Source organism: Gadus macrocephalus, chromosome 8 (genome assembly GCF_031168955.1).
Source record: "Gadus macrocephalus chromosome 8, ASM3116895v1".
Taxonomy (NCBI): Eukaryota; Metazoa; Chordata; class Actinopteri; order Gadiformes; family Gadidae; genus Gadus; species Gadus macrocephalus.
In genome coordinates, this window is record NC_082389.1 from 12,134,243 (window position 1) to 12,153,997 (window position 19,755).

Consider the following 19,755-nt stretch of genomic DNA (forward strand, 5'->3'; position numbering starts at 1 on the left):
CAATCCGTCATCCAATGGCTCCCTTAGCGGTTACACAACTGATAACAACTGACAAACTAATTTATTTAAAAAATGTGTCACGGAATATTTTTCGAATATGCGCCAATGTTTTGGTGATATTGCCGTTTTGTCTGTGTGTATTAATCAGAATTTCGAATGGTTGTTGAACAACTCGGTGATCGGCTAACATGCCGCATTGAACTATGGGAAAGCGCGACATTTAAATTTTGTTTTGTTTTTTGGGGGCTGTTTTTTAGGACATGGACCCACATACCAGGTATTTATTGGTAGTATCAGTATTTATTTTTTATCTGCCGATTCAAAAACACAGTCTGAACTAGTGCACGGGTTTCCCCTAACATACAAAGTTTCTGGTTTGCATGCTTCCCATTCATTTGACGATAATCACTTTTATCGTACTTATTAGCAGCGAATGCAAGCCTCATCAACCACCAGCAGAATCAGAACAACATTCACATAATTTCAGGCTACCTGTCGTTAATACTTATTATTTATTTAAAAACATCTTTGTTCTAATTTCCAAAAGTAAAAACCATACCTGACAGCCATATGGGATTGCCTTTGGAGATGTTCTGTATTATCAGCAGTGTTGGGGAGTAACGGAATACTTGTACCGGCGTTACGCATTCAGAATACAATAGCTATAGCTAACTGTATTCCGTTACAGTTACAATTTAAATAGTTGGTATTTAGAATACAGTTACATTGTTGAAATCAATGGATTACATGACGATAGTTCTGTTTCAGCAGTTTATTCGTGCTTTCACACCAACAGCATTTAGTGCGCACTAAACGAGTTTGGTCCCCTTGGTTCGGTACGTTTGCGTTGATGTGAACCAAATCAGCCGACCAAGACCTCCCTGAACAGCTGGTCTCGTCCATGCCTCTTTGGACGTAACAGGCACCCGCTCAGCAGCGGGCATTATGGGAATTATTGTTTGATTAGCGGTATTTCCAAGACTAGGGGCGAATTGTCGGACCGTCTGGGAATTTGGACAGACACCCACATAAAACCTATGCTGGAAAACACACATAAAAATGCCGATGATTGAACTCTCTCTCTCTCTCTCTCGCTCTCGCTCTCGCTCGCTCTCTCTCTCTCTCTCTTTCTCTCAGTAGTCTTTCTCTCAGTAGTCTCTCTTAGTCTTTGTTCCACTACAGCAAATTATATAAAATAGTAGGAGACTTGGGCCTAACACATTCAGCCAGTTTGAAAGAAGAACACATCAGAATAGGCCTGTTTAGTAAGCAGGATTTGATGCCTCATTCCTACACTTGCAATTCAATGTGGAAGTAATCCAAGTATTCAGAATACAATGCTCAGATTGAGTGACGAAACGAATTTGGATGGATGCATTTTTTAAAAGTAACCTTCCCAACACTGATTATCAGTTGCGATCATAGTTACATTTGCTTAAAATGCTATGAAGGCCTTTTATCATTTGATTTGCCCAAAAAGATGTGTATAATATTTCCTTGAAATATCCAGAGAAACTGCTGACGGCTTGTGTTGTGGATGTTTACAGCGTGGCGAGGTCGCCTTTCAGCAGTGTCGTCCAGAGAAGAAGAAGTAAGAGCTACAGACAGTCCTACCGCAGCTATGTTGGGACGATGTCACACCTCGCCTACACTCCAGGCTTCACCAAGCGGAGGCTGACCACCTGCAGACTCGCTCCCAAACGTTGCAGTACCGCTGTGAGAAACAAACACTATTTCTACCGCTACTTTTGTTTATTTTGAATGCTAGTTAAGCTCCATGGGGGACCTGCTGTTCAATAGTACTACATTATGTTGTGATGAATCATAGTGTTTAGTATCAACCTTACTGTTATTGGCATGATTAAATTCCAGAAATATAGTAATCAATCTTTATCAACAGTTCCTAAAAGTGGTATTGTGTGTCTTTACATTCCTCTCTTTCCTTTTTGTTCCGCCATTAAAATCTCCTCCCCTCTTGTGCCCTAAACCCCGCTTCCTACAGGAGATGAACCCGGAGCAGCGGGCCCTGCTGGTGAGGGAGTGGCAGCTGTCCTACGTCACTCCACTTTACCGCTTCCAGCACGGGCACCTGAAGACCTACTCTCGGCAGCTGGCCGCGTTCCTGGTGTCCGAGCGGCAACAGGGCGTGGCGGCGGAGGTGGGCCTGGAGAGCACCCTCAGGGTGACCTTCACGCTGGTGGCCGGAATGGCGCAGACTGAGGAGGAAGCCGACACCGTCTTCATCAAGGTAGCTGGTGATGTGTGGGGTGATCTCCCTTTCCAGCGAAAGAGGTGATGCCACCATGGCCTGTACTGTTTCAAAAATGATGTCATAGTCGTCGACAGCGTCGAGTTTTCAAGTGAAGATGTTCCTGGATAGATTTATAAATTGTATTTAGTCTGTAAAACATGTAAAAGTCATGGCTTATAATTATGATTGTTAATTGTTCCACATTGTCCTCGGGTTTTATAAAAACTCCAGAGCTGCTCTGGGTTACTGTTGAAACATGATTGGCTCAGTTGAAGATGAGCTACTCCCTATGTAGCTATAAAGCGCTCATTACAGTATACGATAACGAAAACAAAACTGTCATTTTATGGCATTATACACAAACGCACGCATTAAGAATATGAATGCAATTTCGGCCAACTCTGTTGAGCTAGATGCCACTAAAATATACACACTGCACCTTTTTAAAGGGCTCATGTCATGCCACCAGGTGTGGGTGTGATTAGCTGGTACTAGCCGTTTTGCACAGGGAAGGATTGATTGTCATAGTGGCATCACAAGTGAGCGTGTCGACTTAGATGTACGCTGGATAGATCAGTCTACCAGCCTACCCAGTGGACTGTAGCAAACATTGCTCCTCTATCCTTCATATATCTGGGTGGACGACCCCACTTGTGATGTCACTATTCAAATCATTCCTTCCCTGTGCCAAACGGCTTGTACCAGCTAATCACAGCCACACCTTTTAAGATCAATTTAAGTCCAGAGGTGAGGGCCAATCCAAAAGGTTTGGCTTGACTGAAGTCTCCACCTCGCCGCCCCTCATGCTCCCGCTCCACAGATCCACTCCAAGACCCCGTTGGCGCCGCCCGACGACCCCCAAAAGGTGCTGTGGAGCGGCTGGCTGACGTGCGTGGGCGGCGACCCCGACTACCTGCGCACCCTGCCGGAGGACTTTGTGTGCCTGCCGCTCTTCTGCAGCGGCGGCACGGAGGGGCTCACTGCGCTGGTCAAGGCCTGGTTCCAGCGGACGTTCGACTGCTGCTTCGGCCGGCTGGAGATCAACTCTGTGAACCTGCAGTGGCTGGCGGCACTGTGGACCGATTGCCACGCCCGGACCAGCATCAAGCAGCTGAAGCTGGTGTGGAGCCTGCCGGCGGAGCCTCCCATGGAGGTCATCTACGCGATGCACGCGCAGGACACTTCGGAGCTGTGGAGGAGCGTTCGGCAGCCGGGGCTGAGGGAGGAGGAGGACGACGGCAGTGTCGGTTTGGAGGAGGTGGCGTGCTTCTTTAAGGGCCTGAAGAGCCACTTCTACAGACACTTCAGGGTGGAGCTGTCGGCCGGGCGGCTGACCCAGGTGTCCACGGCGCTGGGCTCGGCCAAGCACGGCGGCAGGATCAAGGTGAGGCCTTGTGATTTGTTGTTGTAGTTATATGGGTTTGTTTGTTGATCCGAGACAGACTTTAATCTTGTCTATAACTTTTATGGGATTTCTAAAAAAAACAATCAAATGCGGAAAAAAATACAATAACGCTTACTTTAGCATTAACCATGCTAACATTTAGATTGTTTTACTCCCATTTAAGATTATAAATGATCCCTCACTCGGCTGCTTTTCTAGTCAAGGGAACGCATTTGGCTCTGGTTACTTTTGATGGCCTATTTGGCATGAACAGCATTAGTCCTCAGTTGCCCTCAAATGGTAAATACTTGCAGCATGGTTCTAAATAAAAGTACTCTAATAATACGCTCATGTTTTTTTTCCCCCAGATCTCCAACAGTAGCTACATGATCACCACCCTGACACTACTGACAGAGTGTGCTCTCCTCAAAATGCCTATCTGACCTTCTACACCCATTACCATTCAAGACCAAGTTGGTTCTTCAGAGCTGACCACTATCTGGAATGTTTGCATCTCTGGATGAAAACGCTTTTACATTTTTAACTCACTTTTATTTAGAAATTGTATTTCTTCACCGATTTTATTTTTAGAGTCAACATTAATATTTGTCAATTTGGGGACATACTTGTACATATAGTTTTGGGTCGTGATAATTTTTGTGCCGTTTAGGGGCCTTTTATACTGCTGTTTTAAATACTTCTATAATAAATGCAGGACGACAACAGGTTTTCTCACGTTTTATTATGTACTGAATTCCACTGACGGAGGTTGTGCAGAACAATCCTTAATATTCCTTTTCAACAAAAGGATCAGAAACAAAGAACCGCTTTAAGGAAGAAAGGTTCCTCTTCCATTAGTCCATTGAATAAAGAATCCTGGGCTGTGGCCCTGCTCACAGCTGAAGAACAGTTCACACAACCTGGCCATCTTGTCAGGACCGGGGACTGTGTGCGAGCGGTGTGCATTAGGAGATGGCTGCCAGGGGCTGTAGCTACGCCAGGGCTACTTTGAGTTCCTGTCTTCACAGAAGGCATTGTGTTTGCGTCGAGCGATGGATGCAATAACAATTGATTAAAATCTCTAGATAAGATCTTTTATACCGTTCTTCTTTACAGAATTCGTTACACACCAAGACCTGTGATGTCATCAATTCAAATATGTGAATCTCTTTATAGTGACAGGATGGACAGCTCTTGAATCCATTTAAGTGGTGAAGTTAAATGAAAGTACCATCTATAAAGCTCGGGACACTTAAACTCAAATGTAAGCCGCTTAACAAGACACGCGCTTCCTACGTTGCCACTTTTACATTGAAATGAAACGTGCATCTGTGTGTAACATGAATGGTACTTTCTGTGCACAATGGGAGCGATTAACCAGTTACAGCAAGGGATGGTAACGAGATACTTAGTTTAAATCCCAAGGCGCATACCAACCAGAATACTAGTTTTACTAGTGCCAAAATGTTTGCATGAAATCAAACCAATTCAACTGATTTGAATGTTGACCCCAGATAAAGCATTAACCTTGTTCAACTTTGAACTTGTATTTGAACTCTTATAAATGATATTAGCGTTAACATTTAAATGGTTGTGCTACATGAACACCCATCCCTGTGTAACAAACGATCTAACAAACTAAATGCAGAGACATCTAAAAGATGCTCAAATTCTAGGAGTTTCATTGGATGCATTGAAACGATCAAACGTTATTGGCTAGCCTGATGGACTGCGATTACAGCAATGCATTGTTCCAAACTAAGGACATATTAAAGTGCAGAAACGGGCAGAACTGTGTTAAAAAAGAAGAATCGAAATGTGTGTTTCACATAGAAAACGCAGAATTGAAATTGAGTGTGTGTCTGTTAATGATACCGGGTTAAAGTCTGGGGAACCAAAACAATAGAAGATTTTGTGTTTTGTGTTCAAGACGTATAGGCTTTGTTCTAATAGAAAATACTTAAGCTTAAATAAAATATAAAAAATGACAACTACCAGTCACAGTGTATCTAATGTCCGACGGGCTCTGTTCGCTAATGCAATGGGGCCGGCCACCTCCACCACTAATCTCCAACCTCTGTGAGACAGTGTGTGTGTGTATGTGTGGTGGAGGGATGTGGATTGGAAGAGAGGACGAGTGTGTGAGGGAGTGAGTGTGTGTGTGTGTGTTAAGAGCCACCAGGGTTCAGTCCCTTTATGCTGGAAAAAGCTGCATCCTAGGTTCACGTTTATGGCACTGTGGTTTGCGGCACGTGGCCACGACGACAACCGAGGAAAATACGGGGAACCGACCGAAGAGAGAAGTCACAAAACGCCCCACTCCTGCTCTGTAAGAACTCATAAGTGTTTGATCAGAGTTCAAACAATCCTTCAGTCTTATGATTATAATATGGGAGCAGGACAATAAAAAAGAAAAAATATATATCATTGGGGGACTGCCATCCCCCAGGGACTGGTCTTAAAAGATCAATCACCCTGCCAATCGGAACAGTTGAGGTGGGGGGAGTGTAGTCATGATAATATCATGCTCCTTTTTTCATGCTACCTCTGCCTTGCCTTAACGATGGCCGTTCTCTCACTGTGATTCATCGGGGAAATGGGGAAACTGCCCTCCTTAATCTAACGATTCTGTACTTGCTATGCTGCACAACCTGAACCTGGCATCCCGAAAAACGTGAAGTAAAATGATGATATTTATGTACGATTTTGAATTTCAATGAGGGGTCAGATGTGTTGATACCGCGTAGAGAAGCTGTAGAGAACGTCTGTGTGGCAGAACCAAGGGGAGTGCTAGCAACACACAGACAGCATACTATTCATCCTGCGATGCCCCCCCACCCCATTGACACACTCTGCCGTGTGCTCATGTTTACTCCGGCTCCTCCTTAAATAGCCCAAATAGTAACTCCGTGTTTCTGCACCATTCAAAAAGGTCATTTTCACTGGTGTCCACCTTGAAAAACAAACAAAAAACAACTTGGTTGGGAGTGACTTTCTTACATTCCTTAGATCTGGCCCAAATCTTTTCCACCAATAGGCAAGCAGGTGGCCCTTGCCCCCACCTGCATTGTTTTTTTATGAGGGAAAACAAAAAAAAATGAAGAAAAGAAAACAGTGCTTTAGAGGCACGGCGCTGTGAGCTGGAAGCGGTCCGGTAACGTGCTCCGTGCGGCGCTCCACACACACACACCACTGAAGAAGAAAAACGCTTCTCTCCGTGGCAATCTCACTTCAACGTCTGCCACGGCAAGCATCCACACGTCATGAGGTCACCCCCACCCTCTGGCCAACTTCCGGCAGGCATGCAGCCAGACGTCTCTGTTGGAGGCACAGAGTTTGGTGAAAAGAGGCATCATCTGTCCCTCCGCCCCCGCGGTTGAGGTCGAGAGCGGCCAGAGGTGGGCGTGGTTGTGGGGTCGGCATGTTGGTGATAAGGTACGGGGGGCCGTGGCTTGAGGAGGTGGTGGTGGTGGTAGGGGGGGGTTATTGGTGGGGGTGGTGGTAGTGGGGGGTTATTGGTGGGGGTGGTGGTAGGGGGGGGCGGTGGTGGTAGGGGGGGGGGGTTGGTGGGGGTGGTGGTAGGGGGGGTGGTGGTGATGGTGGTGGTAGGGGGGGGCGGTGGTGGTGATGGTGGTGGTAGGGGGGGGCGGTGGTGGTGGTGGTGGTAGGGGGGGTGGTGGTGATGGTGGTGGTAGGGGGGGGCGGTGGTGGTGGTGGTGGTAGGGGGGGGCGGTGGTGGTGGTGGTGGTAGGGGGGGTTGGTGGTGGTGGTGGTGGTAGGGGGGGTTGGTGGGGGGGGCGGTGGTGGGGGGGGCGGTGGTGGGGGGGGCGGTGGTGGCGGTGGTGGTGGGGGGGGCGGTGGTGGTGATGGTGGTGGGGGGGGGGGGTTGGTGGTGACGGTGGTGGTGGGGGGGGCGGTGGTGGTGGTGACGGTGGTGGTGGGGGGGGCGGTGGTGGTGGGGGGGGTTGGTGGTGGGGGGGGTTGGTGGTGGGGGGGGTTGGTGGCGGGGGGGGTTGGTGGCGGGGGGGGTTGGTGGCGGGGGGTGGTGGTGGGGGGGGGGGGTGGTGGTAGGGGGGGGGCGGTGGTGGTGGTGGTAGGGGGGGGCGGTGGTGGTGGTGGTAGGTGGGGGTGGTGGTAGGGGGGGTTGGTGGCGGCGGTGGCTTGGGGGGGTGGTGGTCTTGGCGGTCGGGGGTAGGCGTGACAGTAGCAGGGGACGGTGGGGACGCTGGGCGGGCGGGAGCAGGCTACCATATGTGGGATTCACAGTGAGTCATTTTGATGACGCCCACGCCGCCGCCGAGCCGCCGGTAGTTCATGCCTCCGTAGAGCCTGGGAGGGAGAGGACACAGCAGGGTCAGCGCCCGGGACACCACACACACTCACCCACACTGTCCAGACCTCACCCCGTGAGGAACATTCCACCTCAAAAATGTAACGGTACATCGACCATTTAGGCATTTAGGAGACACTTCTAACCAAGGCGACTTGCGGTGAGTTGTTTTAGCTAATGGTCATTATTGAGCAGGTGGGAGGTGAGGCCTCTTGACTGCGGACACGGGGGTTCGAACCCAGAACCTTTCGACTGCGAGTCAAAACACCCGAACCACAAGACCTTGTCACGTCAATGATATATCTTTAGTCCGAGCCATGGTTAACACATTTGATATGCCTCCGCAATGTGATAGGGAATAACTTGAGGGTTCAGTCGAGGATCCTATCCAGAGGCCTTGGTTTAGCGGCCTTATAGCCACTATCCGTCTAGCATCAGCTAGACGGATAGTGTCTGTTCCCCAATATCCGCCTACCTCCAGGTGTTAGCGTCCGGGTCGTACACCTCGATGGTCTTCAGGTACGTGGTCCCGTCAAACCCGCCCACCGCCATCAGCTGTCCGTTCACCACCGCCAGGCCCACCTGGGGGAGGGGAGGTCAGAGCGTGGAGGGAGGGGGGAAGTTAGGCCGCGGGCTGCTTCTCGTGTGCACGTGGACGAGACAGGGAGGACAGTCTGGAGGAAATCCACCGGCCTACCGCCAGAGGCACAGGGTCAGTTACAGTAGTCATGGTGTTTACTGGGATACACATTAGTACACAATGACCCAACCTCACATAGACACACACACACACACACAGTTACCCAACCTCACACACACACAGTGACCCAACCTCCCATAGACACACACACACACACACACACACACACACAGTGACCCAACCTCACACTCACACACACACACACACACACACAGTGACCCAACCTCCCATAGACACACACACACACACACACACACAGTGACCCAACCTCACACTCACACACACACACAGTGACCCAACCTCCAATAGAAACACACGCACACACACACACACAGTGACCCAACCTCACATAGAAACACACACACACAGTGACCCAACCTCACATAGAAACACACACACACAGTGACCCAACCTCACATAGAAACACACACACACAGTGACCCAACCTCACATAGAAACACACACACAGTGACCCAACCTCACATAGAAACACACACACACACACACACACAGTGACCCAACCTCACATAGAAACACACACACACAGTGACCCAACCTCACATAGAAACACACACACACAATGACCCAACCTCACATACACACACACAATGACCCAACCTCACATAGACACACACACACACACACGGTTACCCAACCTCACACACACACAGTGACCCAACCTCCCATAGACACACACACACACACAGTGACCCAACCTCACACTCACACACACACACACACACAGTGACCCAACCTCCCATAGACACACACACACACACACACACACACACACACACACACACAGTGACCCAACCTCACACTCACACACACACACACACACACACACACACAGTGACCCAACCTCCAATAGAAACACACGCACACACACACACACAGTGACCCAACCTCACATAGAAACACACACACACAGTGACCCAACCTCACATAGAAACACACACACACAGTGACCCAACCTCACATAGAAACACACACACACAGTGACAAAAACTCCCACACACAGTGACCCAAACTCCCACGGACACACACACATTAACACAAACGGGGAGGGGGACTGACCCCGCTGCGCCGGGACGTCATGGCGACGACGGGGGACCACTGGTTGGTGCGGGGGTTGTAGCGCTCGGCGCTGCTCAGCTCGGTGGTGTCGTCGCGGCCCCCCACCGAGTAGATCATGTCCTGGTACACGGCGCAGCCCAGGTGCTTCCTGCGGGTGCCCATGGGGGACACCGTGTGCCAGCGGTTCTCCTGGGGGTTGTAGCGCTCCACTGCAGAGCACCGGGGGGACGCAGTCAGCACCCCACCAACATGGAGCCTACTAGTGGTACTACTAAGGGTTACCACGGCGATTATTACGCAGAAAACCTTGTATTTCCCCTGAAATCCATTGCAGTCTCAAGTCATTGCAGTCCATCTATTCCCTTCCTCTTTAACATGAAAAAAATAAAAAAGAGGCAAAAGGCCCGCCCGGGTCTGGGTGGGGCCGTGCAGTGTGTGCTACCTGTGTTCAGGGGCGACGTGCCGTCAGACCCCCCCACCGCATAGAGGAAGCCCCCCAGCACGGCCACGGCCACGCCCAGCCGCCGCGTGCTCATGGAGGCCACGCGCGTCCACTTGTTCTCCTTCGGGTCGTACCTGGACACATCAGGAAATAAATCAGTGTAGCCACGGGGGGGGGGGGGGTACTGTTCACCCATACTAACTGTCACTAGTGCTGCCTCCAACGACAGTTTGAATGTTTAACAGCCAAGACGGCAGCCTCGGGGCTCCCTGTACCCCCCCCCCCCAGCCCTCCCTCCACAGGGCCGTCGGCGGTCACCTCTCCACGATGTTGAGGCAGGAGACGCCGTCCTGCCCGCCCACGGCGTACAGGTAGCCCCCCAGCACGGCCACGCCCACGCTGGTGCGGCAGGTGCTGGTGGGGGCCACGTCGCTGCTCCACTGGTTGGTCTTGGGGTCGTATCTGGACAGGAGACACGAGGGGCCGCAACCGTGAGGAAAGCCCAGACATCGAGGTTCACCGGCAGACGGGTGGTGGCGTAACCGTAGGGGGGGGGGGGGACATGAAATATAATCACATATTTCATGTGACGCCTCGACAGGGCGGAAGGGTAATGATAGTCCTAGTGACGAGAGGAAGGCGAGAGGGCCGACCTCTCCACAGAGTTGAGGTAGGACGAGCCGTCGTGGCCGCCCACGGCGTAGAGCAGGTCGTCCAGCACGCTGACGCCCACGCCGCAGCGCCGCTTGCTCATCGACGCCACCATGCGCCACTCGTTGGTCTGGGGGTCGTAGCGCTCCACACTGGAGATGGCGTCGCCACTGCACCAGCCCCCCACTGCAGGGGGAGAGAGGGGGAGCGAAAGGGGGAACAATATTACATTATTTGTACGCTCACCTCACGAGGTGACATTATTTATTATGACACGATAAAGCTAAAATACCTGGCGCCCTAGCAGGTAGGTGGTTGGGCCGTCCTTCTTAAGGATCCCTACAGGAGCATCCCAAATCTAACCCAGGGCCTTTGGGTTGGGAGTGAAACACACCTAACGACCTCAACCAACAAGAATTGTTCAGGCTAGTAATCGACCGATATATCGGCCGGCCGGTATTATTGGCCGATATTTACGTTGTATTTTTTTTTAGGTTGTTTTTTTAATGCTTTTGGCCCGCCTACATCAATTACACCGATTTGATTGGTTCATGTTTTGAGCCAGGGGAATCGGAGAGTGATTATATTGCTCGTTCCCAGAGTGACTTGCTGAGCAAATTCAAATTGTGCTCTCGCGAGAACTCTGGGTTTCCAGGGTAGTATCGGCTCCAAATATCGGCTCAAGGAAATCGGTATCGGTGTATCGGTCCCGGCTAAGGTCGATGAAAAAAAAATAGAATCAGCCTAAAAATTCGATATCGGTCGATCCCTAGTTCAGACTCTGCCCTTGTAGTAACGAGCCACTTGTCATGGTAGTGGTGCTTCATCAAAGGCTCAAAGTGTACTGCAGTCGTACGAGACTGCAGGGACGGCCCGGCACCGACCTGCGAACAGCACCTCCCCACAGCGGATGGGTTTGCGGGGCCTGGTCCGGGGGCCCTGCATCAGGGGCCTCTCCTGGGGCAGCAGCAGGTAGTTTTTAGCCTCGTCCACCAGGTCCCTGTAAACCAACACAGGGGGCGCGTCGTAGGAATGCATTCTGCTGAGGAGACGCTGAGCACCCGCGCTATTCTTAACATGGCAGCACGAACGGGACATCGGATATAAGGTAGAACGTAGATATATATAAGGGAGGGCTATAGATAAACTACAGCAGAGGCTGAGCTTTACGAGTTCATATAGGGGGGCGGGTATAGACCCACCGTGATGACGGTGAGATCAGACTCTTTAAAGGTTCTCCTCTGAGAGTCAGCGGATAAGAGTCAGTACAACCTTTATTCGTACGCTCATCCCTTAAAGAATGAGCCAGAGGGGCTACTGGCGCCTCGTCGCTATGGTTTCCAGCGACCCCATTCTCTCTCTTGAGAATATTAAGGTACGGCACATTGTTAAAGCATGGACAAAGAGGAGAAGAGACGAACATCGATCCCCACAGTTAATCTGTCGCCACCAAGGTTTTGCGATTCAGCCGGTGATGTGAACACCGGCCACAGGGACCAGCTGAGTTAAAACAGAGCTCTGTGGATTGTCTTCAAAGAGGACCTTAATGACAGACCCTAGGTTTGAGTGTGCTAGGCATGTACGCCTTATAGTTACATGTCAGTCAAGGATACTATACTATAGTGTAAATACTATACTCTACACTTGTCACTTTGAAACTACCGTCTTTTATTTTGTTTTATTGATATTCCGTCAACGTCTTTAAAATGTGATCAATAGAATGCACTCTGAAAGGCCTAAGTATTTGAAGAGTGCTATAAGAATAGACTTGCCTAGAGACACACCCACCCAGACGCACGGTCAACATAACATGAAAGGGGACTCACCGGCACTCCTCGTCGCTCTTGATGAGGGGGTCCGAGCCCACGGTGCCTACCAGGAACTTGGGGCTGAGGAGGGGCAGTCGTACGTGCTGCAGCACCTGAGGGGGGGACAGGAGAGTAAAGCGGTTACCCCAACAGATCCTGGGTTCAAACCCCAACGCCCGGCCACCTGTAGCCCTGCACCCCTGAGCAAGACGCCCTTACCCCTACCAGCTCTTAATGACAACTGACAGTTATTCACTGCAAGTCTCAGTGACTAGATAGTAGTGCAGTATGCAGTAAAGCTCTAGGACGGATTTTTTGGCAGTGGATCCTGGCAAATTTGCTAATTCAAAGCATTCCTTCTTCCATGGACAGTTGAAATGAAGCGATGGGACATGTATAACATGTATTAACATGTTATACATGTTGTCCAATGACTTTGTTTCAGCTAGCAGAAGCTCCATCGAGCGGTAGCACCGGATAGCGGTATCTCTGGCTAGCTGTAGCTCTGGCTAGCGGTAGCCCTGGCTAGCGGTAGCCCTGGCTGTAGCCTTCAGATTCAGATTCAGCTTTATTGGCCAGGTTTGCGAACAAACAAGGAATTTGACTTCGGTCCCTTAGCTCTCTATGTACAACACTTAACCTACACAACACACAACATTTAACCTATTGTGAATATCTAAAAAAGAGAAAAACAGAAAACAGAAAACAGTACAAAAAAATAAATAAATATAAATAAACGGTTAAGTATACAGAATAACAATACAATACAATAAATAACAATATTATAATAATATAATAAAATAGAGGGTGGGGGCTAATTCTGAGCGTTCAACAGAGAGACTGCTTGGGGAAAGAAGCTGACTTTGTGTCGGCTGGTTTTGGCAAACAGTGCCCTGTATCGCCTGCCCGAGGGTAGGAGGTTGAACATTTTGTGACCAGGATGTGAGGGATCTAGGGCGATTCTTGTTGCCCTTTTCCTGACCCTGGACTGGTACAGGTCCTCAATGGTGGGAAGGTCAGCTGCAATGATCTTCTCCGCAGCCCGTATTGTCCGTTGCAGTCTGGCCCTGTCCCGTTTGGTGGCTGACCCAAACCAGACAGTGATCGAGGTGCAGATGACAGACTGGATGATGGCTGAGTAGAAGGTGGTCAGCAGCTCTTTAGGCAGATTAAACTTCCTTAGTTGTCGCAGGAAGTATAACCTCTGTGACGCCCTGCCCCTCTCTCTGCTTATTGGTTGTGGGTGGAGATTGGGAAAGGGCGTCAGGCCAATTGGCCACACCTGTGGGGGGACAGGGATCCAGAGATTTAAGGGCTGGGTAGCCATGTGTTAGCTCTCTCTTTTGCTGCTTCTAGGCTGAGCTCTGGGCTCCGTCTTCCACCCGCCATGTGGTCCTGAGTATAATCTCTTTTGTTTAAATATAATTGCTTATGTTTACTTTAACGAGTAAAAACGGGTTACTAATAAACTAGTTTCTCTTTATGTCATGTGTGGACTCCCTTTGTTCTGCCACTACCTGACCCGGTGTGTGACACCTCTGCTGGGCCTTTTTCTGGACAGAGTATAAATGTGGGGACACCATTTTAGGTCCTGTGAAATGGTTGTACCTAGGAACCTAAAGGAATCGACAGTGGACACTGTGTCGTTCTGGATGGTGAGGGGGGGGACTTCTCCGAAAGTCCACTGTCATCTCCACAGTCTTGTTGTGGTTTAACACCAGGTGGTGCTGACTGCACCATTGGACCAGCTGTTCCACCTCCTGTCTGTAAGCAGACTCATCACCATCCTGGATCAAACCAATGATGGTGGTGTCATCTGCAAACTTCAGGAGTTTAGCTAGCGGTAGCCCTGGCTAGCGGTAGCCCTGGCTGTAGCCTTAGCTCACCTGTGGCAGCTGGGGTCGGCGCTCCTGGATGCTGTATTTGACCCAGGCCATCACGGCGTTGAACACCTGCTCCTCGCTGCGTACATTCAGCTCGTCACTGGAGATTATGTCGATCAACTGGTTGGCGGGCAGCAGCATGAACTCCTCGCTCTCCATCACCTGGCAAGGGGGGCGGACTGCAAGTCAGAGGGGACATTTCTAGAAGTATTTACACTCAAGAAGTGGTGGGTACACACCAACAGTCAACTCAACGGACAATATAAAGGATAATACTAGGTGACCTTGGGTGTCTTGAAAGGCGCCTCTAAATAAAATGTATTATTATTATTATACTAATGCTACTACAATAAGAAGTGGTGGAAATCAATGGGTTATTTTAAATACTTTGCAGTGCAAGCATCTGACACTAATAAACGTTGTTATTCTTCACTTCAGGATGGTCAAATGAAGGAATTAGCTGTACGTGTCCCTGAACGCAACATCCCCAACGGAATAGGCAACACGCGTATATGACCCAAGGCCTAGAAATAGACAACATGTGTATGCATAAAACATAGGGTAAACACCCACTTGATCAAAATAAGCTGTGCTCGTAGCCCACAGAGGTCCCTCTCGATAGAGGGCTCAAAACGACCTCAGAGGAGGTTGAATACAAGAGTCCAAACGGTGCGCTAACCTCCTGGAAGTTGTGCTGGGTGAACTTGTCTGCGATGCGCAGCAGCTCCCGGCAGGAGTGCGTGTCGGCGAAGGCCCGGATGCCCAGGCAGTTGGAGGGGTCCAGCTGCCTCTTGAGGAACTCGCAGCAGGCCTCCTGGATCTCAGCCAGCTGGAGGAGGCAGGCTGCAGGCAGCAGGGTCTGCACGTTGCCCTCCTCCACCGTCACCTGTTGGCCGGGGGGGGGGGTTGACCAGCGGGATTCGTAATGCCGTGTTTCTGACGATTCCGATCGATTCTTCTTGGGTATTATTGATCATTATTCTAGTTTATAACAAGGAGTTAGGAACCAACACTGGATGAATCCTCGTTAGAAAACCTAGAGGAGTCACCCAGGGTTAGTTCCTAACGAGGAGTCACCCAGAGTGACTAACAAGGAGGGCTAGTTCATAACAAGGACTCTGAATCCAGGCTCTGGTTACCTGCGAGGTGTAGGCGAAGTCGATGAGCAGCTCCATGGCCCTCTCGTCGATGTCTCGGATCACCACCTCCGTCTGCCGGCTCTCCGCCAGCTCTCCGGTAAACATGGCCCTGCGACGCAGACGGTAAAGTTTCCAATCGCAGATTGAAAGCATTAGTAATACTCAATCAGTATTTTCTCCCTAGTGTTTAAATCCTCACGTTTTGTCATCTTTTCAAGAGGCATATGATCACATCAACATGAAATGTCCTGAATCGCGTCCGAGCCCGTTGCCCATCTATAAAATGAGACATACTTCCGTCCGAGCGTAACATTAGTGCATGTCCTCTCAGCAGGGGGGCCGCAGTGAGCAGCAAACCCCTTAACCCCGGCAGTGTGGAGGCCGTGGCCTCCCGGCGGGACCGGCCAGGAGGGCAGGCGTCAGAGGCCCGTACCTGAAGTAGGGGCTGCAGGCGGACAGGATGACCCGGTGGGCGTAGATCTTCTTGGAGCCCACCACCAGCACCACGTCGCAGAGCTCCCGGTGCTTCCGCAGCAGGTTGATCACCTCCAGGGTCTGCCGCGGGTGCTTGTCCGAGACGTAGGGCATGCGTGCGGGCTGGGGGACCCCCTCCGGGAGCTTGTTGGGGTCCCCCAGGGTGCAGCGGCTGGTGATGTCCATTCCCGTGGCGTCCTGGCGTGCGCTGGTAGCCCTGTGGGAGAGAGGAGGAGTGGCCAGTTAGACGTGGCGTGCGCTGGTAGCCTTGTGCGGGAGAGGAGGAGAGGCCATTAAAATGCCCGCTCCCCTCCCATCGGTATGTACCTGAGCTCATCCATGCATGAGGAATGCCATCATGTGCATCGGAGTGTCAACAGAGACAGGAAGGGAATAGGAGGTTGAATTCTGCAGCATGAATGTTTACTATCTACGTTATAATTTGTTTTATTAAGGTTTTTAGATTGTTTTAGACATTATTTTACACGTTTACTTGCTCATTGATTATCAGTTTGGTCTGACGGAAAGATTTTACAGCACATAGAGCTGTTTATGTGCCTGCGTCGCAAACAACATATTATTTTTGATTTGCTAATTCTGTTGCCAACACAACGGGTTAAAAAAGTGTGTACAAATCAAGAATACTGCCACTGTATTTTTTAGAGCCTACATTTTTCTGTATTTCATTATGAAGGCCAAGCTGCCGGTACTGTCAATTCAGGCACCGATAAGCTAACAGAGCTTAGACAGAAGCAATACTGCCAGAGACCTTTACACTGCCAATCCGGGCTCTAGCATTCCAACTACTTTATAGCAGCTATTCTGGTGGGGGACGGCAAAGCCTGGGCCGGAATTAGAAACTGCATGGGGCGGAGTTACACCTTGTTTGCTGTTTGGTTATAGAGCTTTGAACAAAGAAAATCAATTCCCACAATTGGATGAAGCTTTCAAAGGAGGATTTCAATGTCTTCCTACAGTGGATGTTGGACATGTGTTACGGTTGCGGATTGACGCCCTGCCCTCATCGTTAAAATGCTCAGTTACACAATCCTCAGTTATGCTAATGACCATGTGTTTTTCCCGCGTGTGATTGGCTGTCAATTATGTTAAGTGGAATGTGCCTTTCCCCGGACGTGATTGGCTGCTGCACCGGAGGGCCGAGGATCCGGGAGGATAAAGAACGGGCGAGCGCAACAATCACGGCAGCTGAACTTGGAGATGCAGCTTGCCATGTTGGGTCTTTGAATTGACCATTCGTTGTTTGATTGAGGCTGTAGTTTGCTACACGGGAACTGGGCCAGAGTTTTGTTTAGGGGTTTTCGAACACCTACCCGCAGCTATACTTTGTTATAAACACGAGTCGCAGGGGTGCTGTTCCACCCTTGTATTTTGGGAGCTTCTTCTTGGTTATATTCGTTTCTTTGATTTGGACAGCACCCAATGGTCCTTTTCCTTTTGTAGTTTTGCCTCCTCTGTTTGTTAAATTGATTATCTCTTGCCCTGGGTTTAATAAACAACTTTCAGTTAAACCAAAAACATCTGGTTCTATGTTGCCACCCCTTCCCCTAGCGGGGGACGTAACAACATGGCTAACAAATCCCTTCTTCAAGCAACATAAATGGTTGAATTAATATGAAGCAAAATAAATTAAAACGGCTTACTGTCTTCAGATATTAAGTCTGACTGATACCTTGGTTGCACTGCGGTATAAAGAATAGTCCCAAGTATAGCTCTACGGCTACCTCAGGGTGCCAGAAGAGCCCGTGTAACCTTATCTACATAAGGGGAGGATTCCCCTCTGTGCCTACCCCTAGAATATTTCAAAGGGTAGCACAGAATTTGTACTGGTTTCATTTTCCCTTTAGGTTTAAGTTTAGTCTTTCAACTATCAGTTTCAGTACAATGAAACAAACGGGTTGATTCATACTGGCAACTTGCTCAGATTCAACTTCAAAAGACAGTACATCACCAGTCTACTGCCTAGTGGCAGCTATTTTTTATTTATTTTATTTTTATTTTTCCACAATGTCTTCTTTTTTAAACGATTTATGATGACTATATGCTCTGTAAGGTGACCTTGGGCGTCTTGAAAGGCGCCTCTAAATTACATGTATTATTATTATTATCTTCAGCCGTGGTTAACCGTACACACACACTCACACTATTAAAAAAAGAAAGAAAAAAAAAAGACAGAGCAGCTTAGGCTGAAACAACAGCTTTCAAGCAGGGTGAAAAGAGTAGCAGGGGGCTTTGAAATGAACAAGCAATCAGGGCTGACCAGTCAGAAGTGACAGCCCTGGTGAAAAACCTACATGCAGGCTTCCACGACTAAAAGGATATACATAAACCTCTGTTCCAAATAAACCAACAGGCTTGGACTGATGAGGGGAGAAAGGCAGGAGGGATTACAAATGTAATAAAATTTGAATCACTTCTAATTGTATTTCATACCTGCGCATTGGCTTTGCGTCCATGCACTGAAGACTAAAATTTGTTTCAACAGTGTGTTTTCCACCTACACAGGAGGGGGGAAAATACAAGGGTCAGGGAAAAACGCCACTAGGAGATCTGACATTTATAAGTTATCAACAAGACAGCCAACTTGTAGATTGAGTGTGATGTTCGCTGCAAATAAAAGGCTCACTAAACTAATACTAATGAACTTACTCATGAACTCATCAGTGAATACACCTTGGTGGCTCAGTCTCGGTACGGTTGTTAATGATGGTGGTTAGCTTAATGTAATTATTTAGTAACCAATAGTCAACATTGTCCCAATAACAGCAGTGGTCGTTTATGCTTTATTTTGAGTCAATGGACAAACCACATTATACTTAAGCCACTTGACCAACAATATTGTGTATCACATTTAGGAAGGCGTGACATTATCCCTCGCAGTATCAGGGTTTACTAAACAACCCAGAGGCACTACTTACAACGGACCTAACCTGGCTAGAACAATGCGTAGAACATGAATTAAAAGTACACCAACTGAGGTTTGGATATCAAAATAGCCATACAAATATACGTATACATTAAGTAAAAACACGCTACCGCAATAAGGTGGCTGCTAGGTTTGAGGATCTGCTAGCATTGGACCTTTAAGACTCCATAACATATTTCACAATACATGCGTAGCTTGTTCAATTTCACGACCTATCTGGTAACCACTGAAATTATGTGATGTGTAAATAACTGACCTTAAATGGCCATCCCAACGTGAGAGAATTGCGTCCAGGCTGTCAACACTTGTTCAGCTAGCTAAGTTAGCTTTTCCCCAATATCTCGCGTCTGCGCGTCACTGACACGGTGCACTTCCTTTTTTTACATTTCAAAGTAAAAGCAAGAAAGCGGTCAAAACAAACTGATAGCTACGTCTGTTATTATATTGTTATTGGTGGTATTAACGATAACATAACTAACTATCTGTTATGGTGTGGAATACATTTGTGACCTTCTTGATGAAATTTGGTTTCTTTACACTTTTATTGTCTAAAATTATGATGATGCCAGAAACACACACAACACAAATGCCATGTGTTTTTAGGTTTCAGAAAGACACAATGGTAAAGGCAGTTTAGCCATTGGTAAAAATACAGATATTATTGACGGATAT

At 48.8% G+C, this 19,755-nt stretch overlaps 2 protein-coding genes across 2 annotated transcripts; one reads left to right on the forward strand and one right to left on the reverse strand.

Annotated features, from left to right (window-relative positions):
- The first annotated feature begins 169 nt into the window (after nucleotides 1-169).
- Nucleotides 170-4,361, forward strand: cenpl (centromere protein L). Its single transcript, XM_060059039.1, has 5 exons — nucleotides 170-277; nucleotides 1,548-1,716; nucleotides 2,003-2,248; nucleotides 3,072-3,635; nucleotides 4,004-4,361. The coding sequence occupies exons 1-5, from the start codon at nucleotides 261-263 to the stop codon at nucleotides 4,076-4,078; spliced, it is 1,071 nt and encodes a 356-aa protein (XP_059915022.1). The 5' UTR covers nucleotides 170-260; the 3' UTR covers nucleotides 4,079-4,361.
- Nucleotides 4,362-7,738: 3,377 nt separating this feature from the next.
- On the reverse strand, nucleotides 7,739-19,464 carry klhl20 (kelch-like family member 20). Its single transcript, XM_060059045.1, has 14 exons — nucleotides 19,340-19,464; nucleotides 18,591-18,654; nucleotides 16,099-16,356; nucleotides 15,666-15,774; nucleotides 15,206-15,412; nucleotides 14,530-14,688; nucleotides 12,662-12,756; nucleotides 11,720-11,835; nucleotides 10,838-11,021; nucleotides 10,503-10,646; nucleotides 10,185-10,318; nucleotides 9,743-9,951; nucleotides 8,441-8,547; nucleotides 7,739-7,964 (listed from the first exon to the last, which is right to left on the reverse strand). The coding sequence occupies exons 2-14, from the start codon at nucleotides 18,611-18,613 to the stop codon at nucleotides 7,880-7,882; spliced, it is 1,830 nt and encodes a 609-aa protein (XP_059915028.1). The 5' UTR covers nucleotides 18,614-18,654; nucleotides 19,340-19,464; the 3' UTR covers nucleotides 7,739-7,879.
- Between the last annotated feature and the right edge of the window lie 291 nt (nucleotides 19,465-19,755).